Consider the following 25,950-nt stretch of genomic DNA (forward strand, 5'->3'; position numbering starts at 1 on the left):
TCCCCATTGGATCAGACTGGGTGATGGCAGCCTATGACTAGATGTTTCTCAGCCTTTCAGAGTTAAGACGGTAGGGGTGTATGCTTATTAAAAATGAAGATTCCAGAAACCTACCTAAAAGTTGGTGAATCACCATCTTTGGGTATTGGGTCCCTGGAATCTGTGTTTTAACAGGCTTTCTTCGGTAATGACTTTTATGCATGCTAGAATATGGTAACTACTGCTATAAAGTAATCTCATTATTCCTTTTCTTTACCTACTTTGCTCTGCTAAAAAATTATATGCTCTTGCATATTTAGAAGTGCAGTGAAATATCAAACTTGTTAGAGCTATCAGTATTCCTACTTGGATTAATACTCTAGTCAATAACAAACCAAAATTATACAATTGAAGGTTGCATCCTTACAGATGTGGTATAACGTGCTATTATGAAAACAGTCAGAAGACAAAACTACAAAGCCAGCCTTTCATCCTCAGCATTTCTTATACTGAAGAACAAAGTAGTAGTTAGTTAACAGCGTGAACTCTGGATCAGACTGTCAGGATCCAAACCTTGCTCTATTATTTATAAGCTCTGAAACCTTCGGCAGGCACTTAAACTCTACCTTACTTCTTGTCTGTAAAATGATAGTCATAATGATAATACCTGTATCATGAGGTTGTTGTGAAAATTAAATGACTTCATACATGTAAGCCCCTTCAAGGTGCCTGGCATAGAGTAAGTATTGAATAAATATTCATTATTGTTATCTTCACCATCGTCAACATTGTTTTACCAGTACTACCACTAATAGAAATAGTAGTAGTAATATAATGACCCCATAGGAAAGTAACTGATTTCTAGGAGTCTCATTTTCCTCATCCACAAAGTGGGATGTATCTCACGGGTTTGTGCCAAAAAACACAACAGCTGTGTATCCTTGAACTCATATGAGAAAGCACTTTAAGATGGTATTATCTACCTCTTTTCCCAGATTTTGTTAAACCTTTAAAGGAATTGTTTTGTTGTGGGTTTTTTGTTTGTTTGTTTGTTTGTTTGTTTTGTTTTTTTGTTTTTGGTTCTAATGGCATAGAAGTAACTACCTGCCTACTTACCTATCTGTACTAGACAAGTGAAAATAACTGGTGTTGCCCATTGGAGGTTGATGGGTTAACAAATGTATGTTACTTCTTTAGCATTTAGAATGTTGGTGCTAGAATCCTAGAGGCCTTTTAGTCCCAAATTTTACTGATGAGAAAAGAGTATCAGAGCACAGTGTCTCACCTAACCTAATAGAGGTCAAATGAGGCTGGAACCCTGATCTCTTAATTTTTATTTGATGAGTTTTCAAAAAAACTAATTTGCATAGAATGAAATTTAGATTAATAATCATTTATTGAGCACTTACTACTTGGAAGAGATGATGCTGAGTGCTGTGAAATAACAGAAATCAATGAAGCTGCTGTCCTCAAAAGAGCATACCGTTAAGTTGATGATAGAAGGAAATACCAAATCGTACAAAGTACTGAATGATAGCACAAGCAGAGATAGTGTGGATGGCAGATTCCGTGTAGAACAGCCAACCTTTGAGTTCAAATCTGAAACATTGGTATGAGGATGTAGACTCATTCTAATGTCCTTTCCCATCCTGGCAATCCATACTGGAGTCCTTTCCAGGTGAAAGGGATGAACAATAGATAAGATAAATGGATGGTTTATGCTCCCATCCAATGAATACGTGCAGCATCTTAAGTCTTCCCCAGGACTAGGTTGTGAATGGATTTGTCTGGCATAATCTTGGGTATGTTTACAAAACAGTCTGTCCCTTTTTCTACCAAAGTGGTGTCTCCATCTTCCTTAAGGGTGACGAAACCTGTTGGGTATAAAGGCATTTCCTGGTAGTTGAGTCTGTGTAAGACTCAGTTTTGCATCTTTGATTACAGTCTGCTCTCAAAGCAAAAGAAAATAAAAATCGTGTGATCTGCTCTAATAATACTGTATTTTAATTCTAAAACATTATAAAATGTTTTAATTTGGTGTTCATTTCCAATTCTGTGAAAGGACATTGAATTTTCATGTTGACAATGAAACATGTTTATTTAAACTCCATTCTGATGCATTTTAAAAATCTTCATTGTTTTCCTATCTCTTTATGCCTGACATAAACTATTAATTATTAATAGTTTAGAAGGTAATTAGAAGGTAAATGAAACAGAATTTAAAGATCTAAGTCAACAACATTTGACTTTTTTTTTAAAGGAAGTTTTTGCAGCCGTTTTACATAGTGGTCAAGCTGTATTCCTTATAGTGTGCAACACAGGGTTGGTACTTTCTATGAAGGCACCAAATGGGGAGTGCCTTGGAATGTGGATTACCAATGCATGAACTAAATCATTTGAAATTTTGTGCTCCTGGCCCTTTATTTACTTGAAAGGATTTTGATGCTAAAATTCTGTGATACAGTGCTTTTGTTGATAGCCTCAAATATTGCCATGACATTGGCTCTCACAAAATAGAGGAAGCCAAGCATTTGTCATAGAGTATCTCTAAATTGAGCCTCTAAAAGACTTTGGGTGTGTATTTAGGAGTGAAAGGAATTTAAGCATAATGAGAACCCCTGCTCCTTGATCCCATTTATTAACTGAAACCAATAAAATGAAATACTTGATAATACCTGTAATACTTGATTCTCCCATGGCTCTTGTGCCTCAGTTAAATCATGAAAAGTCAACCAAGTGGGAAGGTGAGTTTGGCATAGTAATGAAATATCCAAAAAAAAAAAAAAAAATCATTTTCTGGCACTGGGTGTGGTGTATAAACAATGAATCTTGGAACACTGAAAAAATAAAATAAAATTTTTAAATAATTTTCTGTAAAAGCTTTTTTTCTTCTTTTTTTGGTAACAGTTTTATTGAGACATAATTCCCATGCTCTATAGTTTGCCCACTGAAAGTATACAATTCAGTGGTTTTCAGTATATTCACAGGGTGGCGCAACCGTCACAATCTGCCATGAGCTTTAAAAAATATAGTAGTACTCAAGAACTTTTTCTCTGGGCAACATTCTCCTCTGCATAGCTTCCTTTTCATGTTAGCCTTTCCAGGCTCCAGCTCTCCCTCTCCCCATCCTTGGCTTGCAGGCATTTTAGCCGAGACACCACTGGGGTTGAAATTTCTGTGTGAAATGCTGTTTTCATTTTTAACTGAAACCCATAATTGGGAATTTCGACTCAGCAAGCCTGAAGCCCAAACATTATTAGATGCTCAGGATTCACTAGATGAGGTAGGAAATGCTGACCAGGCCCTGGCTGCAAGAGAGCTACAAGGATGGAGAGATGGTTTGAAAACCCAACTCCTTTTTCCGATTCTCAATTGCTACACTTGGAAAGCTGCTACTTATGTTGGCAATCAGAACAATTAAAAAGTGCATGCTGTATTTTATTTATTGAACTAACGCTTCTCATAAAGGTACTGCGGTGTTTCCATCGTGTAAAGCCATCCTATTTCCTTGTAGAGAGAGCTTCGTTTAGGAGCCTGAATCTCCAAGCGGAGTCCATTAGAGGATTTAATATGGGACGAGCAATCAGCACTGGCAGTCTGGCCAGCAGCACCCTGAACAAACTTGCCGTTCGACCTCTGTCAGTTCAAGCTGAGATTCTGAAGAGGCTCTCCTGCTCAGAGCTGTCGCTTTACCAGCCATTGCAAAACAGTGCAAAAGAGAAGAGTGACAAAGCTTCCTGGGAGGAAAAGCCTAGAGGGATGAGTAAATCATACCACGATCTCAGTCAGGCCTCTCTCTACCCTCATCGGAAAAATGTCATTGTTAACATGGAATCCCCACCACAGAGCATTGCGGAGTTGGTAGGAAAACCATTACACCAGATGGCAAGATCTGATACAGAATCTTTGGCAGGATTCACAAAACTTAATAAGTAAGAACATCATTACCCAAATACATATGTGAAAATTCTACATTTCATACATTTGTTTTTGTTTTGACGTTTTATTATTTTCACCATATTTTTTTACATTGACACATTCCCTCCTACCTTCCTTTTCCCTCTTCAGTTCAAAGTCTGTTGCAAGTTTAAATAGAAGTCCTGAAAGGAGGAAACAGGAATCAGACTCCTCATCCTTTGAAGACCCGGGGCAAGCATATGTTATAGGTCAGCATAAATAAGCTTACCTTCTTTCTCCCGTACCTCATGTTCATAGTGAAATGAACGAAATAATGTTAGTGACCAATATATTATTTTTTTCCGATGTCCTAATTGCCAAAACTGCTTATGAATATGAAATTTTAGTCTACTTAAAATGCACCAAGTCAAATCAAAAGCTGAATTAACAGGTGATTACTTCAAGGCACAGACTGGTACTTCATTTTCTCTTGGTCACAGTTAAAAACTGTGATGGTCGTACTGAGAGAACCCAGACAATCTGGTACCATAGCTTTGGACAGCCTTCCTTTGGATTTTCCATACAAGCTTGTGGGAGTGGGCTCCACTCGTTCTGTATTTTTTAAAGGAAGGTTTATTTAGGGTACTTTCAGCTTAGCAGGAATGCAGTTATCTCTCAAACCAGATAATTTTGTGAAATGTACTATGTTTGGTAGATAGAAATTCTTAGTTGATTTTAAGTTTTTTTCCAATTCTCCCATCTAGCTGGAACATATTAAGTATTTAAGTATAGAATTTTATAAGCACATACTCTCTTATAAGATAAATAGTTCAGGTTTCCTGTTCCTTAATGCATCGTAAAAGGGAAATGCAACTGGACTCTTTCAGAGGAGTATATATTTAAGCACGAAGTTGTGAATGACTACTCGTAATAGGAGGCAACTGGGGAGACAAGAGAAACAAGAACACCCTCTTCTGCTATTTTACCAAGTAATACTTGTTAACTCTCACTTAGACTAACATTTGATCATTTAACCCTAATTACACAAAGTTAAAAAAATAACTTTTTTATCTGTAGCTGGGTTGAAGATCTGTTTAGTAAATGAAGTCCAAAGAGAGCTCTACAGTAGGTAGATCTTTACAGAAAGCAACATTACATTATCAGTGTGGGTTTCCACAGCTTTTAGAGATGACACCAGCATCAACTTAAATTGAATTGGTGAAAAACCGTAAAGAGATAAAAGGCAAGATTTCTTTTTATAGGTCACCACCCTATATGTTGAAAATGGCCTAAGAAGACACTAGTTCAATCTTTTAGAAAACCCTTTTCAAAAGGTATTCATATATAATGGGATCCCTTGTAGATTCTAAGCTATTTTCATTAGAAATGCTTTCATCTACATAAAAATCCAGCACATATCAGATGTAGAATAGTAAATATTTCATTGAAAAACACAGAGTAAAACTCGCTCATGAAAGAAAATTTATTTTCTGCATTTGTTTTTTGATTCAGGTTACTCATTCTTACTGAATATTAAATTTTCTTTTAACATTTGAACTAATGCTTTTAAAACTCATTTCAGTTTCATCATTTCATATTTGACATATCAAAATGTCATTGCCAGAAACAATACATTTGTGTTTAAATTTATTCTGCAAAACAAACTGATATGCTTTACTTCGACATTAAAAATAATACATAAGCCCATTTTGGGAAAACATTTTTCTGATTGTAAATTTTTTTAAATGTTGCCACCTTAATGTTTTATTGATTTTTATGAATTTAACAGAAATTACTGACCATTTTATGAACTGTCTAATAATTTAATTTATGCCACAGGAATGACTTTGCATAGTTCTGGAAATTCTTCATCCCAAGTACCCTTAAAAGAAAATGGTAGGTTTACAAAATGTTTCCCCTCCTTTCCATCATATCTTTTCTCTTGTACCTTATGAGATAGTCTTGGACATAATACTGGAAGAGTCTTCAATTCCATTCGAAGAATTTTAGATCTTACTCTGGAGTCAAAGAAGAGTTGTGATTTTCAGCACCATGGTGATGTGATGGGACCTGTGATGTAGACTAGATGATGAACTAGAGAAATGATGGATTATAAATAAGGACACCTGGAGAGCTAATAAGATAGTAGTTCAGGTGGAAGATAATCTTGACTAAAAAGAGTTTTAACTGAGGCAGTTATTTTAACTGAGGATGCTTGAGGTGGCTCTTGAGATAAAAGGAGGAAATTCAAACAGAATGTTGTGGGTATGCATTCCATAACAAGGTCATAGTGTAATCAGACAGGGGTACAAGTGAGAGGGTAACAGATTCAGGGAACTGCAAGAGTCTCAGTATGGAGACATGTGGGGCCAGAGGGATGCTGGAGAACTAAATAGGGACTAGTTCCAAGTCTTATCCTAAATATTATGGAAAGAATTTGAAGGGGAGCTTGGGTGGCTCAGTCGGTTGAACATCCAACTCTTGGTTTCAGCTCAGGTCACGATCTCATGGGTCCTGGGACCAAACTGGCATGCAGCTCCACACTCAGTGCAGAGTCATCTAGAGATTCTCTCCCTCTCCCATTGCCCCTCCCCCCACTTGTGCATGGGTGCACTCGTTCTCAAATCTTCTTTTAAAAAAAGAATTTGGGGGTGCCTAGATGGCTCATTCAGTTAAGCATCTGCCTTTGGCTCAGGTCATGATCCGGGGTCCTGGGATCGAGCCCCACATCAGGCTCTCTGCTTAGTGGGGAGCCTACCTCTCCCTATCCCTCTGCCTGCCTACTTATGCTCACTCTTTCTCTCTCTCTCAAATAAAAAAGTAAAATCTTTTTTTAAAAAAAGTTACTAAGACCATCATATATAGCTTTACAGTGACCAAATGTCTTGCATGGTCTAGTTTAGAATACCTCTGTGTCCAAAATAGCTGAAATTTAACAAGTCCATACTGGTAAAAATTTTGACTAATAGTTATTGAGTGCTTACCTGTGTCAGATAGTGTTCTAAGTGCTTTATGTTTAATCCCTCATTTAATCCCCACAACCATCCTATGAGGCAGGTAGTAACATTATTTCCTTTTCACAAATGAGAAACCAAAGCATAGAGAGGTTGAGTTGTGCAGAATGTCAAGGAGCTGACAAGTGCTGGAGCCATGATTTGATCACATGACCGTGTTTCCCGAGCCCATACTCTCGTTTACTCTTTAGACTGTGTCCTAACATCATAATGCCTAATCATTTGTAGGTATTGTTTCTCCAAGCTAATCTTTTGAAAGAAGCTGGATAATGATCTAATAAAAGCCGAGAACCTCAAATGTTTAAACCTAGGTTCTGACGGAAAAGAATATGAATTTGCAGTGGACACCAATGAGCAAAATGTGCAGGGTAGTTGCTCTGTTTAAACCTTCAGAAACCTCGTCTTCTGAGGTTAGGGTCCCCAGCTAAGGACCCACCTTCCTGTGGAGGTGTACACCAGTTGGCTTGCAAACAAGTTTGTTTTCTTGTTTTCTTCAAAGTTCTCTTAAAATCTGCCCATCTAGTCCTGACTTAGTGGTCTATTAAAAAGCAAGTCCAAAATTCATACAAAAGAACATGGCAAACACATTTTTCCAAATAAGGTAACTGAGTATCCAAAAATTAAATTACTTGTCCATGAATAAAATATAGGACTTCTTATCTAATTTCAGTCTTCTTCCTTGTTGGTCAGGATTATTAGAAGACAATTAGAACTTAGCATCAGTTAATACTGAATTATTCACCATTTAATACAAGAACCAACAAATTGAATTCAATCTTAACCTTTTGTGACTTTCAGAGACCCTTAAATAATGTGAACCTTGACAAAGAAGGTAAAAGAAAAAAAGACATGAATTTTGTAATAAGACAGATATGTAAAGGATTACAAACCTCTGATTGTGATTTCAAAAAAAGTTCCTTCATCTTTAAAAAATACACACACATTCCTTATAATTCTTCTTCCCAAGAGAGTAAAAACCAAAAAAAAAGAAAATGTAGAACTGATGCAACAATTGGTAAATTGATGTAAAATTGGTTTTCAGTGTTTCTTGTTTTACTGTAAATCAGGATTACTATATAATTGAAAACTAACTCTTAGCTAAATTTATTACCTTCCTTCCTATCCAAACCATAAAAATGGGGTCAAACACTAGACTCTTAAAAATGAGAGGCACTACTCTTTGTTAAGTACATACACTTACTTTAAGAATCCCTAAATCATTTTGGAGATTAGAATATTTCATTCATTGGACTTTCAACCCATAGGGAAGATCTCTTATATTTGCATGCAAGGACATTCAGTGTATTCTAATCTTCACAAGAAAAAATTTTTTTTATTTTTCAGGTCTGCATTTCTTTGAAAATTAGCAGTGTTGATCAGTTATCTTTTCCTTTGTGTTGCCCATCTGTTGTGGATTTTTTTTGGATAGGTGTATAATGGGTCCTGTAAGTCATTCTTTAAAAAAAAAAAAAAAAAACAACAACAACAAGATGCACAAAACAAAAAGTTCATGTAAAGTAGGTTATTCGAGTGCGGAGTAACCTGGTACAGACACTGAAATAAGCTTTTTTCCCCAATATTAAGACTGATTATTGTCCTTGTGAACAACCTCTATTCCAAGTAATAAAGTGTTACATAAGCAGATTTTAAAACACTTTGTTTAGTCAGGTGTCAAGGACAATTATAATGTTAATGCTAGATTTTTCCTTGTAAGTCTTAATTAGAATACATACAAAGTTGAAAATTATAATAAAAATTGAAGTCCAAAGTGCTCGCAGAAGGTTTCAACAGACACAGGAATTGACCGGAAGCAAAACATAGAGTCAGCCAAATTGAAACTGAAAGGAATTTTAAAGTGTATTCAAGCCAAGCCTTTACATTCTATGGGTGAGTTTAATAAGTCCCAGAGATGTTATGTGGCCCCAATTTATTCAGCTAATTAGTGCTGGCATAGAAAGAGAACACTGACATTTCCATTATTATCCCCCTTTCCCTACCATTGGAGCAGTTAGTATATTAGGTAGTATAATAATGAAAAATACCTATCTTTGTTTTTATATCAATATGGTGCTGCTGACCCATCATCTCCAAGATTTGAAATGGGCCTTTTCCCCTGGAATGACTGATGGATTTATCCAGAGTCGTCTCCACCTACAGTCCAGTTCCTCATAGATTGGATAGCACGGAGCTGTCTGACACTTGAAAAGGACCTATAACTGTAACCAATAAAATCATTTTTTCTTGCAAAAAAATTGTTGACTCATACTCAGATTGATTACATGAGTTGGCCTTATCAGAAATAAGGTCTTAGTAGGAAATTTAGTTTAATCGTAGATCTATCTTTCATTAGTGTGTACAGTTATTTTAGTCAGGGACTATATATGCCCACATGAAGTTAAGAGAGATGAGAGAGGCAACAGTGAAACAAATGTATCTAATGCAGAGAGCGTTTACATTTTCTAAAGTTTACATTTAGCAATTATTCTGAAGATATTTCCCAGGTAAACATTATTGGGAATGACACCAGCATATGCTACTTAAAGAAGTAGACATTTGAAGTTGAAGCTCTTTTTCACTTTAAATGTTCATAGAATTTTCTGTGTTTCTAGATGGGAAAAGACTTTCTGTCTTTCTGTGTTTCTAATGGGAAAAGAAAGAAAATCCTTTTTAGGATTTAAAAATATGTACTCCTTCAATATTAAAGCTTATTTTTATATAATAATACAAATAACTCAGAAATGTCTTGGTTTAAAATACCTGGCTGCCTTACTTTCAGATTCATAAATTCTATTCATTTCTTTCATTTTACTTGAGTTGTCCTGTACTATTTGCCTCAGATACTTCCTCCTGTCTTTTTTTTTTTTTTTTTTTAACCAAGGGGAAAGTATTTTGAGCATCTATATGAGGAGAATACATATAGAATACAGACAGAAACTGGGCATGTGCACAGTACTGTGGAGTAACACAGCTGCACACCGTCTTGCCTTCTTTCTATGCTCACATTAGTATCTTACTGAATATGGGTGGGGGTGCAGAGGAGGACAACCCTGTTAAAAAGAATGGGTGCGCGCAACCCCCTTTCCAAAAGGGTATTTATCTCCGCCCTACTCAAGTCTTGTACTCTAGCCAAACTGATCTGTGACGTTTCTCCAGGACCCTTTCTACCTTCTTTCCATCTCAGCCTTTGCTAATGCCTTATATTGCTGTATAACCATCTCCATAATCCACTTATTAAAATCCTTCCCCATTTCCTTGAAGTCTTTATTTCTGGCAGGAAGAAGCCACTCCTGTTTAACGGGCCTGACTCATCATGCCTTTGTAATGCGCAGTTTCATTGACTGCGGTAACATTTCCATTACTCAGGCTATGTCTTCGCTCTTGTAGCCAGACTGATTCTCAAGCTCACATTTACTATGCACCAACTTTCATATATATATATTATCTCATTTTATTTTCCCAAATTGCCTAGTGAGGAACTTTGACAGGAAAGTTGTTCAGTCAACATTTGAAGGATGAAAAAGTAATCAACTGAGTGATTACGCAGATCCTACCGGTGAATCCTTGACTGTAGAGAGCTGCATCTGTTGCTTCCAGACACAAGTACATAAAAACAGTGCACATTTAGTATGTGTATTTTATATACATATTCTAATAATGTTTACCTGGGAAATACCTTTTCAAACACACACACACACACACACACACACACACACGCACGCACACACACTAGCCAAATAAGAAAGATAAGTAACTGATATTGTTAGTACATACATTGGAAAAGAAAATGGGATTTTATACTTTGAATCCATACCTTTGACTTGTTACAGGTACTCTAGGCACATTAAGACTATTGAGCAGTTTTATAATTGAGGGCAAAACACTTTGCATAAAGCAAAGGGAGTTTGTCCTCAAAATGGGGATAAAACTATACATTTAATACTTAACCTAACCTTATCCTTTTATTTGTTTCACTTTATTTTATGGGTTTGTCCTGTTGAATTTTGTTCATCTGAGCTGAAAATTAGAGATTCTTGTCTATTTTAGGATAAAAGCATTTTATTGTCTATTTTAGGATAAAAGATGATGATATTAAGCTAGGCATTAACTAATTCATGAGCTTTATTCTTATATGTATGTGTATGTATGTATATACATATATATACACACCCCCGATATATAATGGTCTTTCACACCATTGTCCAGTGATTTTTTTCTTTTTGAAATTTTATAAATTAATTAGAAATACTGAACTACTACTACTCTGATCAATTATAACTAAGTTGTAGGCAAAAAGAAACAATGAAATAGGGATACGTATACTACAGAGAGCTAGCCAATTGCATTAATTCTTAGTGTTTAAGGGATAAAGTTAATTTACTTGAGAGAGCAAATGATTCTTGTTATTTTTTTCTGGTATTAAAATGGCTTATTTCTAGAATATGAAGTATCGCATTTGCATCATTTAAGCATTAATACATGTTATGTAACAAAATTACTACTTATTTTATAACTTATTTATACAATTTTAAATCCATGGATAGTGATATATTGGCAAATAATCTGTAATTTTTGAAAAGCTTCAGTATGCTTAAGAACTATGTAGAGATTAATTTGAAAGTTTTGTTTACAGAAATTATCTTCCCTAATGTGTTGCGTTCATCTACCATCAGTACCACCGCTCTGACACAAACCAGTTGGAACTATTGAATTATAATTGATATTAATAAGTATATTAATTTGCTAGAGCTGCTAAAACAAGATCGCACAGACTGGGTGACTTAAAGAATGGAAATTTATTTTCTCACGGTTCTGGAGGCTAGAACTCTGAGATCAAGATGTTGGCAGCATTGATTTCTTCTGTGACCCCTCTCCTTACCTTGTAGATGGCAGTCTTCTCCCTCTGTCTTCATGGTCTTCCCTCTGTGTGCCCATAGGCAGGCACATGTCAGTATTCAAATTCCCTCTTTTAAGGACACCAGTCCTACTGGATTAGGATTTGCCCTAAAGAACTCATGTTAATTATTTATTAATCTATCTCCAAATACAGTTAAGTTCTGAGGTACTAGGAGTCAGGGGTTCAACATATAAATTTGGGGGTGGTGGTAAAGGGACACAATTCAGCCCTTAATAGATAGAGGTGAAAGAAAGTGTGTGTGTGTGTGTGTTCACATTGCTCAGATTGCTAAGTAGATGAAGTAGTTTTATTAACATGACACTTAAGTAGCCTATTTATTGCTTTAATTTAGGTGATATTTGTGAATGATCAACCTACTCAAAAAAAAAAAAAAAAAGCCCTCAGTGGAAATATGAAAAGTAAATTCTAGCTCTGATGCTAACATTCCCTCAATTTATTTAACTAGCATTTATCAAGTACTGACTAAGGCTTTTTTTTCCTTAGAGCCAAAAGGTCTCACATTTATTCCCTGATAAAATGTGTCTATTGGCCAGGTAGGAAGGATGTTTTACAGAGTGACAAGGATAGAACACATGATCTACACACAACTTAAGTAAATATGTGTGCCAGTCAGGTGTGTCATCGCATGATATGTGACACCTTCTAGACCCAGCCTGGTTCTTCTCCAGCACCTCCTCATGGAGTTGTACCTGATTTTATTACCAGTTTTCGTCCGAATCCACTGGGGAATGGGACGATTCAGCTTTTGTTTCTTGGCTGGGAATCGCTTGATTCTGAAAGTCTTGGGAGAAGACATGGCGAGAAACAGTCAGCCACACACAGCAGGACGGCGGCGAAAAAGAGAAAGCCTGACAAAAGGCATTTTACTGGGAGTGATACTAGCTGTAATGCTGAACAAGTCATGAACTATTATTCTCCATCTGCAAAGCTGTAATTTAAAATCTCTTTACCTAACTCATAAGATTTCTCCACAAATAAGTAAATAAAAGTCCTTTGAGGGCGCCTGGGTGGCTCAGTGGGTTAAGCCGCTGCCTTCGGCTCAGGTCATGATCTCAGGTCCTGGGATCGAGTCCCGCATCGGGCTCTCTGCTCAGCAGAAAGCCTGCTTCTCTCTCTCTCTCTCTGCTGCCTCTCCATCTACTTGTGATTTCTCTCTGTCAAATAAATAAATAAAATCTTTTAAAAAATAATAATAAAATAAATAAAAAATAAAAAGTCCTTTGAGAACATAAATGTGCTAACCAAGTCATTATTAGCAGGATTTTTTAAAGTAAATGCATTTTCCTCTTGTTGCTGTTTTGCCATACAACTGACCATGAATATTTTATTCATTGCAAGTAAAAATGTAAACCACTAGTTACTGGAAAATTCTTAATATAGTGAGCATTGTCAAATTCAGGAAGTCACCTATGATGTAACAGAAAAACAGTGTCAGAAAACTTAAGTTTAAGGTTCGACTCTTGCCTGTACTAGCTGAGTAAACCTGCTCAAGTCATTTATTAAACTCTTGAGAGTTATTTGCTCATTTGTACCTGAAATATACTTACTTCACAGGGAATCATTTATGAGGAATTAACATGATGATGTCAGTGGCATGATAGTCACATATTGAACCATGTGATAATCAGTCCTTTTGTCGACTGTCAATCACATTCAATACACAAGATGATGGCGTAATATTACTTGAAAGAGAATTTGGAAGTGACCAAGTAATCTATTAATGAATTTTATTAACATTTAAATTGGGACAAGCAGATGGTCTTAATGCCTGAGGGTGTTATGTTTCTTTTATCTTAACATTATACTTTTCCAATAGATGTGCTACACAAAAGATGGAGCATAGTATCTTCACCAGAAAGGGAGATCACCTTGGTGAACCTGAAAAAAGATGCAAAGTATGGCTTAGGTAAGTCACTGAGATTCTTCAAGGGAGTAAGAGTTCAAAAAGAAACATTCTGTTGTATAACATTGGCATTAAGGCACCAGCCCACCATGGATCAAGGTACTAGTTGCCTCCCCACAGCCCCTTCACTCCACCCACCTAGTCAGGAAATGTGAAAGATGAAATGCTCATAAACAGAACTTTACCGAATTCAACAGTCCCATTTCACATGTGTTATTTACTGATCATATCTGATCTGAGAATCTCTACACTTCTCTGCATCAGACAGACTGCTCATTAGTCCTTGAAAGCACTAGTGTCATGAAAATCTTTCTTAAATGTATCGTTTCCCAGGATTTCAAATCATTGGTGGAGAGAAGATGGGAAGACTGGATCTAGGTGTATTTATTAGTTCAGTTACCCCTGGAGGACCAGCTGACTTGGATGGATGCTTAAAGCCAGGTACTTCACATTAGGTGATTTCCTGAGTACTTAACTGACAGGCATGAATTTGCACAGATGACAAAAATAGAACTCAGGAAAAACAAAGATAGTGAAAAATAATATCGGCAGTAACATTTCTAAGACTTAGCATGAATTTCTCTTTGTTTTTGAAAATACTGGATTGTCGGACGCCTGGGTGGCTCAGTGGGTTAAAGCCTCTGTCTTCAGCTGGGGTCATGATCTCAGGTCCTGGGATCGAATCCCACATGGGGCTCTCTGCTTGGCAGGGAGACTGCTTCCCCTTCTCTCTGCCTGCCTCTCTGCCTACTTGTGATCTCTGTCTGTCATATAAATAAATAAAATATTTTTTTAAAAAAAAGAAAGAAAATACTGGATTGTCTCTTTTTACAGGAGACCGTTTAATATCTGTGAATAGTGTGAGTCTCGAGGGGGTCAGCCACCATGCCGCAATTGAAATTTTGCAAAAAGCTCCTGAAGATGTGACTCTTGTTATCTCTCAGCCAAAAGAGAAGATACCCAAAGGTAATGTTTTGGATGTTTCATAGCTGTGTATTCTGTTTCACTTTTCACAAGTACTTCCATATCATGAATTGGATTAAAGCTCCAGGTGGTTTTAAGGTCCTTATTTCCTTCCTGAAAATTTAATATATGTAGCTCTGTTTAATATTATACATTAGTGTAACTTTTCATTCATCACTTCTGAGATTTTCTCTCTCATTCATCTTCAGTACTCTATGCATAAAAGTGGATTTTTTGTGCCAAATCGATGTCACTTAAGTAAATCCTGAGTACTTGCCGCATTCCATCACTTCCTAGGCCCAATCAGAAATAAAACTCTTCACCCTTGTCCAATTAATATAACTGTGTAATTATTATCTACGAAGTCCTAACCTGAACAAGACTGTAAAAAATAAAAATATAAAAAACATCAGAAATTTTAGAACATGACCATACCATTTTGTCTCATAATTCCTGCCATTAGCATGTTGTGGCAGAAAAGGCCCTTGACCAAGATGAGATGACTTGAGTTTGAGTCATGGTTGTTTTTTGTTAAGAATGAGACAGTGATCTTGGCTCTGCCTTGTCTACCTTGCACAGAGTTGTTGTGAGGCAGTGTTTGTGAGAGGGACACACAGCACGTGCAGTGGGAAGAGCTCCAAAGTCTAGGGTCAGACTCTGTCTCCACTGCTCAATACTGGATACCCCAAGCAAATCACTTGAATTTGCTAAACCTCAATCCACTCATATATCAAATGCTGAATACGAAGTGCTTATCTTATAGGTTTTGAATATTAAATGAGATAATACATGTAAAGAATTAGCACATGGCCTGGTACCTATTAAGCACTTACATGTGAGTTTTTTTTGGTCATTTTTAACAGTATTTTTCAAAAATGTTGTAGTGCTAATTATGTGCGAGTTACCTTCATCCCAAAGATACTGAGAAATATGTAAAAGAATATTTCAATGTTACATTGAAACAAGTTTAGATAGTGGATTTTTGGCATAATTTCAGACAATTAAGATACGATAGAAACAAAAAGAAAACGTTTTTTACCATATGTTGTGACATAAAACTTTCTCAGGTTATATACAGATGAGTTATTTTGACTGCAGTTTCTTTCTTTTATTCACTAAGTATTTTATATATATATATATATATATAGTGTGTGTGTGTGTATATACAAAATATGTACATATATAAATAATGTTTTCAGTACTTGTTACTTGAACAAACACAATAGAAAACACCATCACTGCCCAAAAGAGCCTTATAATCTAATCGTAGCCTGATCATCTTAGGCAGAGGAAGATGATTACATTTGAAAATGTAGCATACTTCTTTTCAAGCAGCCAAGACCCAAAAAAAAGGGAAAAATACTGGGATCTTTTATTCACCCTTTTTTAGCTAAAGAAGCATATGAATTCAGAAGAAACTCGTTTTCCATCTAAATAAAGCTCTAAGGGACTCCCCTCTTGATTTTCTTTTAAATAGATATTTTATGTAAAATGCATTCATTTGTTCAACAAATGTTTACTGAATGCCTATGATGTGCAGGACACAAACTCTGCTAGCCTCATGGGACTTACACTTTATCAGGGAAGGCAAATATTGAACAACTAGCTAAACAAATGTCTCATTGTAACTGATAAATTTTAAGAAGTCCAAGGTACTGAGAGCATTTAGCAGAGAAACTTTACCTAGTGTAAGGACCTATAAAGCTTTTCTTTTTAACAGACTTTCATGTGGTTATTTTATTTTTTACTATTCATTCTTTTTTTTTTTTTCCAGCATAACAGTATTCATTATTTTTGCACCACACCCCGTGCTCCATGCAATCTGTGCCCTCTATAATACCCACCACCTGGTACCCCAACCTCCCACCCCCCGTCCCTTCAAAACCCTCAGATTGTTTTTCAGAGTCCATAGTCTCTCATGGTTCACCTCCCCTTCCAATTTCCCCCAACTCCCTTCTCCACTCTAAGTCCCCATGTCCTCCATGCTATTTGTTATGCTCCACAAATAAGTGAAACCATATGATAATTTACTCTCTCTGCTTGACTTATTTCACTCAGCATAATCTCTTCCAGTCCCGTCCATGTTGCTACAAAAGTTGGGTATTCATCCTTTCTGATGGAGGCATAATACTCTATCCCCAGGGGTACAGGTCTGTGAATCACCAGGTTTACACACTTCACAGCACTCACCAAAGCACATACCCTCCCCAATGTCCATAATCCCACCCCCTTCTCCCAAACCCCCTCCCCGCAGCAACCCTCAGTTTGTTTTGTGAGATTAAAAGTCACTTATGGTTTGTCTCCCTCCCAATCCCATCTTGTTTCATTTATTCTTCTCCTATCCACTTAAGCCCCCATGTTGCATCACCACTTCCTCATATCAGGGAGATCATATGATAGTTGTCTTTCTCTGCTTGACTTATTTCGCTAAGCATGATACGCTCTAGTTCCATCCATGTTGTCGCAAATGGCAAGATTTCATTTCTTTTGATGGCTGCATAGTATTCCATTGTGTATATATACCACATCTTCTTGATCCATTCATCTGTTGATGGACATCTAGGTTCTTTCCATAGTTTGGCTATTGTGGACATTGCTGCTATAAACATTCGGGTGCATGTGCCCCTTTGGATCACTACGTTTGTATCCTTAGGGTAAATACCCAATAGTGCAATTGCTGGGTCATAGGGCAGTTCTATTTTCAACATTTTGAGGAACCTCCATGCTGTTTTCCAGAGTGGCTGCACCAGCTTGCATTCCCACCAACAGTGTAGGAGGGTTCCCCTTTCTCCGCATCCTCGCCAGCATCTGTCATTTCCTGACTTGTTGATTTTAGCCATTCTGACTGGTGTGAGGTGATATCTCATTGAGGTTTTGATTTGTATTTCCCTGATGCCGAGTGATATGGAGCACTTTTTCATGTGTTTGTTGGCCATCTGGATGTCTTCTTTGCAGAAATGTCTGTTCATGTCCTCTGCCCATTTCTTGATTGGATTATTTGTTCTTTGGGTGTTGAGTTTGCTAAGTTCTTTATAGATTCTGGACACTAGTCCTTTATCTGATATGTCGTTGGCAAATATCTTCTCCCATTCTGTCAGTTGTCTTTTGATTTTGTTAACTGTTTCCTTTGCTGTGCAAAAGCTTTTGATCTTGATGAAATCCCAATAGTTCATTTTTGCCCTTGCTTCCCTTGCCTTTTGCGTTGTTCCTAGGAAGATGTTGCTGCGGCAGAGGTCAAAGAGGTTGCTGCCTGTGTTCTCCTCAAGGATTTTGATGGATTCCTTTCGCACATTGAGGTCCTTCATCCATTTTGAGTCTATTTTTGTGTGTGGTGTAAGGAAATGGTCCAATTTCATTTTTCTGCATGTGGCTGTCCAATTTTCCCAGCACCATTTATTGAAGAGGCTGTCTTTTTTCCATTGGACATTCTTTCCTGCTTTGTCGAAGATTAGTTGACCATAGAGTTGAGGGTCTATTTCTGGGCTCTCTATTCTGTTCCATTGATCTATGTGTCTGTTTCTGTGCCAGTACCACGCTGTCTTGATGACGACAGCTTTGTAATAGAGCTTGAAGTCCGGAATTGTGATGCCACCAACGTTGGCTTTCTTTTTCAATATCCCTTTGGCTATTCGAGGTCTTTTCTGGTTCCATATAAATTTTAGCATTATTTGTTCCATTTCTTTGAAAAAGATGGATGGTACTTTGATAGGAATTGCATTAAATGTGTAGATTGCTTTAGGTAGCATAGACATTTTCACAATATTTATTCTTCCAGTCCAGGAGCATGGAACATTTTTCCATTTCTTTGTGTCTTCCTCAGTTTCTTTCATGAGTACTTTATAGTTTTCTGAGTATAGATTCTGTGTCTCTTTGGTTAGGTTTATTCCTAGGTATCTTATGGTTTTGGGTGCAATTGTAAATGGGATTGACTCCTTAATTTCTCTTTCTTCTGTCTTGCTGTTGGTGTAGAGAAATGCAACTGATTTCTGTGCATTGATTTTATATCCTGACACTTTACTGAATTCCTGTGTAAGTTCTAGCAGTTTTGGAGTGGAGTCTTTTGGGTTTTCCACATATAGTATCATATCATCTGCGAAGAATGATAATTTGACTTCTTCTTTGCCGATTTGGATGCCTTTAATTTCCTTTTGTTGTCTGATTGCTGAGGCTAGGACCTCTAGTACTATGTTGAATAGCAGTGGTGATAATGGACATCCCTGCCGTGTTCCTGACCTTAGTGGAAAAGCTTTCAGTTTTTCTCCATTGAGAATGATATTTGCGGTGGGTTTTTCATAGATGGCTTTGATGATATTGAGGTATGTGCCCTCTATCCCTACACTTTGAAGAGTTTTGATCAGGAAGGGATGCTGTACTTTGTCAAATGCTTTTTCAGCATCTATTGAGAGTATCATATGGTTCTTGTTCTTTCTTTTATTGATGTGTTGTATCACATTGACTGATTTGCGGATGTTGAACCAATCTTGCAGCCCTGGAATAAATCCCACTTGGTTGTGGTGAATAATCTTTTTAATGTACTGTTGAATCCTATTGGCTAGTATTTTGTTGAGTATTTTCGCATCTGTGTTCATCAAGGATATCGGTCTATAGCTCTCTTTTTTGGTGGGATCCTTGTCTGGTTTTGGGATCAAGGTGATGCTGGCCTCATAAAATGAGTTTGGAAGTTTTCCTTCCATTTCTATTTTTTGGAACAGTTTCAGGAGAATAGGAATTAGTTCTTCTTTAAATGTTTGGTAGAATTCCCCCGGGAAGCCGTCTGGCCCTGGGCTTTTGTTTGTTTGGAGATTTTTAATGACTGTTTCAATCTCCTTACTGGTTATGGGTCTGTTCAGGCTTTCTATTTCTTCCTGGTTCAGTTGTGGTAGTTTATATGTTTCTAGGAATGCATCCATTTCTTCCAGATTGTCAAATTTATTGGCGTAGAGTTGCTCATAGTATGTTCTTATAATAGTTTGTATTTCTTTGGTGTTAGTTGTGATCTCTCCTCTTTCATTCATGATTTTATTTATTTGGGTCCTTTCTCTTTTCTTTTTGATAAGTCGGGCCAGGGGTTTATCAATTTTATTAATTCTTTCAAAGAACCAGCTCCTAGTTTCGTTGATTTGTTCTATTGTTTTTTTGGTTTCTATTTCATTGATTTCTGCTCTGATCTTTATGATTTCTCTCCTCCTGCTGGGCTTAGGGTTTCTTTCTTGTTCTTTCTCCAGCTCCTTTAGGTGTAGGGTTAGGTTGTGTACCTGAGACCTTTCTTGTTTCTTGAGAAAGGCTTGTACCGCTATATATTTTCCTCTCAGGACTGCCTTTGTTGTGTCCCACAGATTTTGAACCGTTGTATTTTCATTATCATTTGTTTCCATGATTTTTTTCAATTCTTCTTTAATTTCCCGGTTGACCCATTCATTCTTTAGAAGGATGCTGTTTAGTCTCCGTGTATTTGGGTTCTTTCCAAACTTCCTTTTGTGGTTGAGTTCTAGCTTTAGAGCATTGTGGTCTGAAAATATGCAGGGAATGATCCCAATCTTTTGATACCGGTTGAGTCCTGATTTAGGACCGAGGATGTGATCTATTCTGGAGAATGTTCCATGTGCACTAGAGAAGAATGTGTATTCTGTTGCTTTGGGATGAAATATTCTGAATATATCTGTGATGTCCATCTGGTCCAGTGTGTCGTTTAAGGCCTTTATTTCCTTGCTGATCTTTTGCTTGGATGATCTGTCCATTTCAGTGAGGGGAGTGTTAAAGTCCCCTACTATTATTGTATTATTGTTGATGTGTTTCTTTGATTTTGTTATTAATTGGTTTATATAGTTGGCTGCTCCCACGTTGGGGGCATAGATATTTAAAATTGTTAAATCTTCTTGTTGGACAGACCCTTTGAGTATGATATAGTGTCCTTCCTCATCTCTTATTATAGTCTTTGGCTTAAAATCTAATTGATCTGATATAAGGATTGCCACTCCTGCTTTCTTCTGATGTCCATTAGCATGGTAAATTCTTTTCCACCCCCTCACTTTAAATCTGGAGGTGTCTTCGGGCTTAAAATGAGTTTCTTGGAGGCAACATATAGATGGGTTTTGTTTTTTTATCCATTCTGATACCCTGTGTCTTTTGACAGGGGCATTTAGCCCATTAACATTCAGGGTAACTATTGAGAGATATGAATTTAGTGCCATTGTATTGCCTGTAAGATGACTGTTACTGTATATGGTCTCTGTTCCTTTCTGATCTACCACTTGTAGGCTCTCTCTTTGCTTAGAGGACCCCTTTCAATATTTCCTGTAGAGCTGGTTTGGTATTTGCAAATTCTTTCAGTTTTTGTTTGTCCTGGAAGCTTTTAATCTCTCCTTCTATTTTCAATGATAGCCTAGCTGGATATAGTATTCTTGGCTGCATGTTTTTCTCGTTTAGTGCTCTGAAAATATCATGCCAGCTCTTTCTGGCCTGCCAGGTCTCTGTGGATAAGTCAGCTGCCAATCTAATATTTTTACCATTGTATGTTACAGACTTCTTTTCCCGGGCTGCTTTCAGGATTTTCTCTTTGTCACTGAGACTTGTAAATTTTACTATTAGGTGACGGGGTGTGGGCCTATTCTTATTGATTTTGAGGGGCGTTCTCTGAACCTCCTGAATTTTGATGCTCGTTCCCTTTGCCATATTGGGGAAATTCTCCCCAATAATTCTCTCCAGTGTACCTTCTGCTCCCCTCTCTCTTTCTTCTTCTTCTGGAATCCCAATTATTCTAATGTTGTTTCGTCTTATGGTGTCACTTATCTCTCGAATTCTCCCCTCGTGGTCCCTCTTTTGCTCAGCTTCTTTATTCTCTGTCATTTGGTCTTCTATATCATTAATTCTTTCTTCTGCCTCATTTATCCTAGCAGTGAGAGCCTCCATTTTTGATTGCACCTCATTAATAGCTTTTTTTATTTCAACTTGGTTAGATTTTAGTTCTTTTATTTCTCCAGAAAGGGCTTTTATATCTCTCGAGAGGGTTTCTCTAATATCTTCCATGCCTTTTTCGAGCCCGGCTAGAACCTTGAGAATTGTCATTCTGAACTCTAGATCTGACATATTACCAATGTCTGTATTGATTAGGTCCCTAGCCTTCGGTACTGCCTCTTGTTCTTTTTTTTGTGTTGAATTTTTCCGTCTTGTCATTTTGTCCAGATAAGAGTATATGAAGGGGCAAGTAAAATACTAAAAGGGTGGCAACAACCCCAGGAAAAAATGCTTTAACCAAATTAGAAGAGATCCAAAATCGTGAGGGGGGAGAAAGGGGATAAAAAGAGGTTCAAAAAGGAAGAAAGAAAAAAAAAGAAAAAAGAAAAAAAAAAAAAAAGAAGAAAAGAATTAAAAAAAAAAAGGAAAACACCTAAGAAAAATGTAAAAAAGAAAAAAAATATATATATTAGATAAACTAGTAAAAAATCGTTAAAAAAGAAAAAGGTAGCAGTTAAAAAAAAAAAAAATTTTACCCGAAGGTGAGGGAAAAAAAAACAAAAAATGAAAAAGAAAAAAATTAAATTAACTGCAAGACTAAAAAAAAATCACAGGGAAAAAGCCATGAGTTCCGTGCTTGGCTTTCTCCTCCTCTGGAATTCTGCTTCTCTCCTTGGTAGGTGAACTTGGTCTTGGCTGGATTTCTTGTTGATCTTCTGGGGGAGGGGCCTGTTGTAGTGATTCTCAAGTGTCTTTGCCCCAGGTGGAATTACCCCGCCCTTACCCGGGCCGGGGTGAGTAATCCGCTCGGGTTTGCTTTCAGGAGCTTTTGTTCCCTGAGCGCTTTCCGTAGAGTTCCGGAGGACGGGAATACAAATGGCGGCCTCCTGGTCTCCGGCCCGGAGGAGCGGAGAGCCCAGGGCCGCACTCCTCAGTGCGCCCTCAGAGAACAGCGCCCAGTTACTCCCGTCTGCCCGACCTCCGGCCGCGCTCCGAGCTCACCGAGCCTGCGACCAGTTCAAGGTCACACCGAGCTGTGAGCTTACTGTGGGCTCTGTCTCTGTAGCCGGCTTTCCCGTTACAATACCCGCAAGCTCTGCGACACTCAGACACCCCTGATCCTTCTGTGACCCTGCGGGACCTGAGGCCACGCTGAACCCACGTGGGCTTCGCCCCGGTTTAGCCTCTGGAGCGATGTCCCTCAGCGGAACAGACTTTTAAAAGTCCTGATTTTGTGCGCCGTTGCTCCGCCGCTTGCTGGGAGCTGGCCCCTCCCCCCGGGGTCTATCTTCCCGTCGCTTTGGATTCACTTCTCCGCCGGTCCTACCTTTCAGAAAGTGGTTGTTTTTCTGTTTCCAGAATTGCTGTTCTTCTTCTCTTCGATCTGCCGATGGATTTTCAGGTGTTTGCAATCTTTAGATAAGCTATCTAGCTGATCTCCGGCTAGCTGAAGCAGTCTCAGCCTGCTACTTCTCCGCCATCTTGACTCCTCCCTCTCTTTACTATTCATTTTAATAAAAGTTAAAAGCATAATGTCAAAGTATAGTTCTGTGAAACTGTTAACTTCAGAAAGCTAGATTAATCTTACCATGTGTTTAGCTATACTGTAGTGTAACTTGAAATAAAACTCAAAGAACCTAGAACATTACCAGTATATACCTTAGGCTTTCTGTCTCAAATATCAACCACCAAAGGGAAAGGTTTTTATTTTCTTGGTTTGCTAATATATTTAAAGTTATAGAATACATACTAGTTAGTTAAAACAAATCCAATTTATACAGAAATCAATGAAGTAAAAAGTAAAAGTTCCCTTATCCCCATTCTCTAGGGAAACTCTTTGATGACTATGTCATTTTCTGTATATAAGAGATAAATTTGGGGGGAAAAAAATACTGCCTCTTGTGTACACACACACACACTTTTTTTTTTAATCTTCATATCAGTTTGCAAGTTGCATACTCCATATTCTAAACGTCCATGAATATACACTTTTTTCATGTGGTGATATATTTCATGTCATGGGTGCATCAAAATGTAATGTTTTTCTTTTACTGTATATCCAGGTTAGCTATAATTCTTCTATAAATGTGGTTTTCAACAAACACACTTGTATATACACCACTGGAATATGTACATATTCCTAGAGGTTAGACACTTAGAAGTAGATTGCATATGCCCATTTGAATTTTCGACAAGTGCTATCTATTGCCCAAGTTTTATTAATGTTTAGTCAGCCATGTACATGTGACAGTGCTCTCCTCACACCAACAGTGGTGTGAGAAATTATCAGTCATTCTCATTTACATCAGCCACAGAGCTAGAAAAATGCACATCCCTGAGCAAGATGAGAATATCTTTTCATATACTTGTGTTTTGCATTTCACTCTGAATTTCCAGTCTACATTCCATACCCTTGTTGTACAGGAGTTTTACATCTCTTTCTTGCTTTTAGAAACTCTTTGTTAGGGATAATTGATTATTTTTTGTTATTTTTGCAAACATTTTCTCTCCAGTTGCTCATTCCTCTTTTAAATTTCCCTTGGTTTCACTTGCTCACAAAGAACTTTTAATTTTTTTTAAATTTACAACTGTAATTTTTTTTCCTGAAATCTTTTATTTGTGTCTTACTTAGGAAAGCTTTAGGTGGCTCTTGATAAGAACCACATATATAAGGCATTTGGGGTTGCCTTGATAATTATTTGGAGTCTAAATAATGCAGTCTGGAAGGACAATATAAAATAAGTAAATAAATAACCATTAAATAAGGAGCAAGGAGTTTTGATGACTCAGATGATTTCTAGTTAGGGAATCAAAGTCTTCATAGAGGAGACTGACTTGACATAGGTATTGGAGAATGGAAAGGGGGAGTTAAGGCAAGGGGGGTATGCATTTCATAGAAGATGCAACAGAAATGACCAAAAGAAGGGGCAAAGAAAATAGCACCTGCGGTATTTGTCAGGTCCTCATTTTGGCTCCAGGCCCCAGATCAGGTGTTATGAATACGTTACTCTGTGTAAAATCCTTTCACGATCACTAAGAAACCCTGTACGAGTATGTGAGCACAGGTATGTGTGTCACTAACCTGTTATTCCCCTTGATGGATTTTGACTTCTAGTGCCTTCTACTCCTGTGCACATGGCCAATGGCATGAAAAACTATATGAAGAAACCTTCCTACATGCAAGACAGTGCTATAGATTCTTCTGAGGATCACCGCTGGCCACAGGGTACCCCAAGGCATGTCTCAGAGAGCTCTTTTGGGCTGTCTGGGGGTCTGCGGGAAGGAAGCCTGAGTTCTCAGGATTCCAGGACTGAAAGTGCCAGCTTGTCCCAGAGCCAGGTCAATGGTTTCTTTGCCAGCCCTGCAGGTGACCGAACCTGGCAGGAAACACAGTGCGGCAGCCCTTCCCCTTCAGTGATATCCAAAACCACTGAGAAGAAGAGGACTGCTACGGATAGTAACCGAGGGAAAACGAAAAAACCAGGCATTTCTGATGCAACAGATTACTCTGACCGCGGAGATTCAGACATGGATGAAGCTACTTATTCGAGCAGTCAGGATCATCAAACACCAAAAAAGGCATAGTTTAATTTGAATCTCTGGGTTTGTTGTTGTTTTCTTTTCTTTTCATTTTTTTTCATTGAATAAAACAAACAACAGCAAATATATTACAGAGGAGAATAACCTACTATAAATGGCTTACCTTATTCTGGAAAGGAGGAATAGTTTATGTCCTCTGTTACTAACTGCTACTGCATTTGATGCTAACTTTCAGACAATTTAGCAGCTTTGAATACTAACTCTAAAATGGCTATGATACTGGATACTTGCAACCTGGAAGTTGGGAAAGGAATGAATAATCAGGTTATGATTATTTTCTACAGGTTGTTTGTCTCTTGCATACTTAATGTTTATATCAATAAGAATTTAATATCTGGAATATTACGAACTGTTCTTAAACAGTTCGTGTAATGGGCAGTTGACTATGTGGATAGCCTAAATTCTTCTAAAGTTCTGAACATATGAAAATAATAAGAACAACAACATAAAGAATTGCTCATTTCCTAGAAATGATGTAAATGTAAACTCACATTCACAAGCGGATTCAGAAAAGAAACTTAAGCTCTTGATTCATGGAGGAATCAACATTCCGCATAAGAGGGTTATGCCCTTACAAATGGGGCTTAGCTGTTGTGCCGCTGTTTATACTGGATTTGTATAATGTAACCAAAGTAAGCATGAAGCCCCTTCATCTTAGAGGTCCCAGTTGAAAGCTGCTGCTTGATATATATTGATTTTTAAGGAAATAGAAATACTTTCTGAAT

General features: G+C 37.4%; 2 protein-coding genes across 11 annotated transcripts in view; one reads left to right on the plus strand and one right to left on the minus strand.

The window, feature by feature from the left end:
- Window positions 1–25,950, plus strand: part of PTPN13 (protein tyrosine phosphatase non-receptor type 13) — a 213,244-nt gene that overhangs the window by 141,504 nt on the left and 45,790 nt on the right. For 6 of the 10 annotated variants that reach the window (XM_032332798.1, XM_032332800.1, XM_032332799.1 and 3 more), the window contains 7 exons: window positions 3,494–3,911; window positions 4,048–4,145; window positions 5,716–5,772; window positions 13,622–13,711; window positions 14,042–14,149; window positions 14,543–14,674; window positions 24,741–25,204. In XM_032332798.1, the coding sequence (XP_032188689.1) occupies window positions 3,494–3,911; window positions 4,048–4,145; window positions 5,716–5,772; window positions 13,622–13,711; window positions 14,042–14,149; window positions 14,543–14,674; window positions 24,741–25,204 (1,367 nt within the window). The remainder of the gene's footprint in view (window positions 1–3,493; window positions 3,912–4,047; window positions 4,146–5,715; window positions 5,773–13,621; window positions 13,712–14,041; window positions 14,150–14,542; window positions 14,675–24,740; window positions 25,205–25,950) is intronic. The other 4 variants (XM_032332801.1, XM_032332803.1, XM_032332807.1 and 1 more) reach the window with 2 other exon arrangements.
- On the minus strand, window positions 12,383–12,626 carry LOC116584093 (60S ribosomal protein L39-like). The gene has a single exon (XM_032332054.1). It carries the CDS (start codon window positions 12,599–12,601, stop codon window positions 12,383–12,385), a length of 219 nt encoding a protein of 72 aa, XP_032187945.1. The 5' UTR covers window positions 12,602–12,626.

The sequence above is a fragment of the Mustela erminea genome, chromosome 2 (genome assembly GCF_009829155.1).
Source record: "Mustela erminea isolate mMusErm1 chromosome 2, mMusErm1.Pri, whole genome shotgun sequence".
NCBI lineage: Eukaryota > Metazoa > Chordata > Mammalia > Carnivora > Mustelidae > Mustela > Mustela erminea.

Coding starts and splice junctions, on each gene's coding strand:
- LOC116584093 (XM_032332054.1), bottom strand. CDS start 12,601: ATGTCTTCTCCCAAGACTTTCAGAATCAAGCGATTCCCAGCCAAGAAA.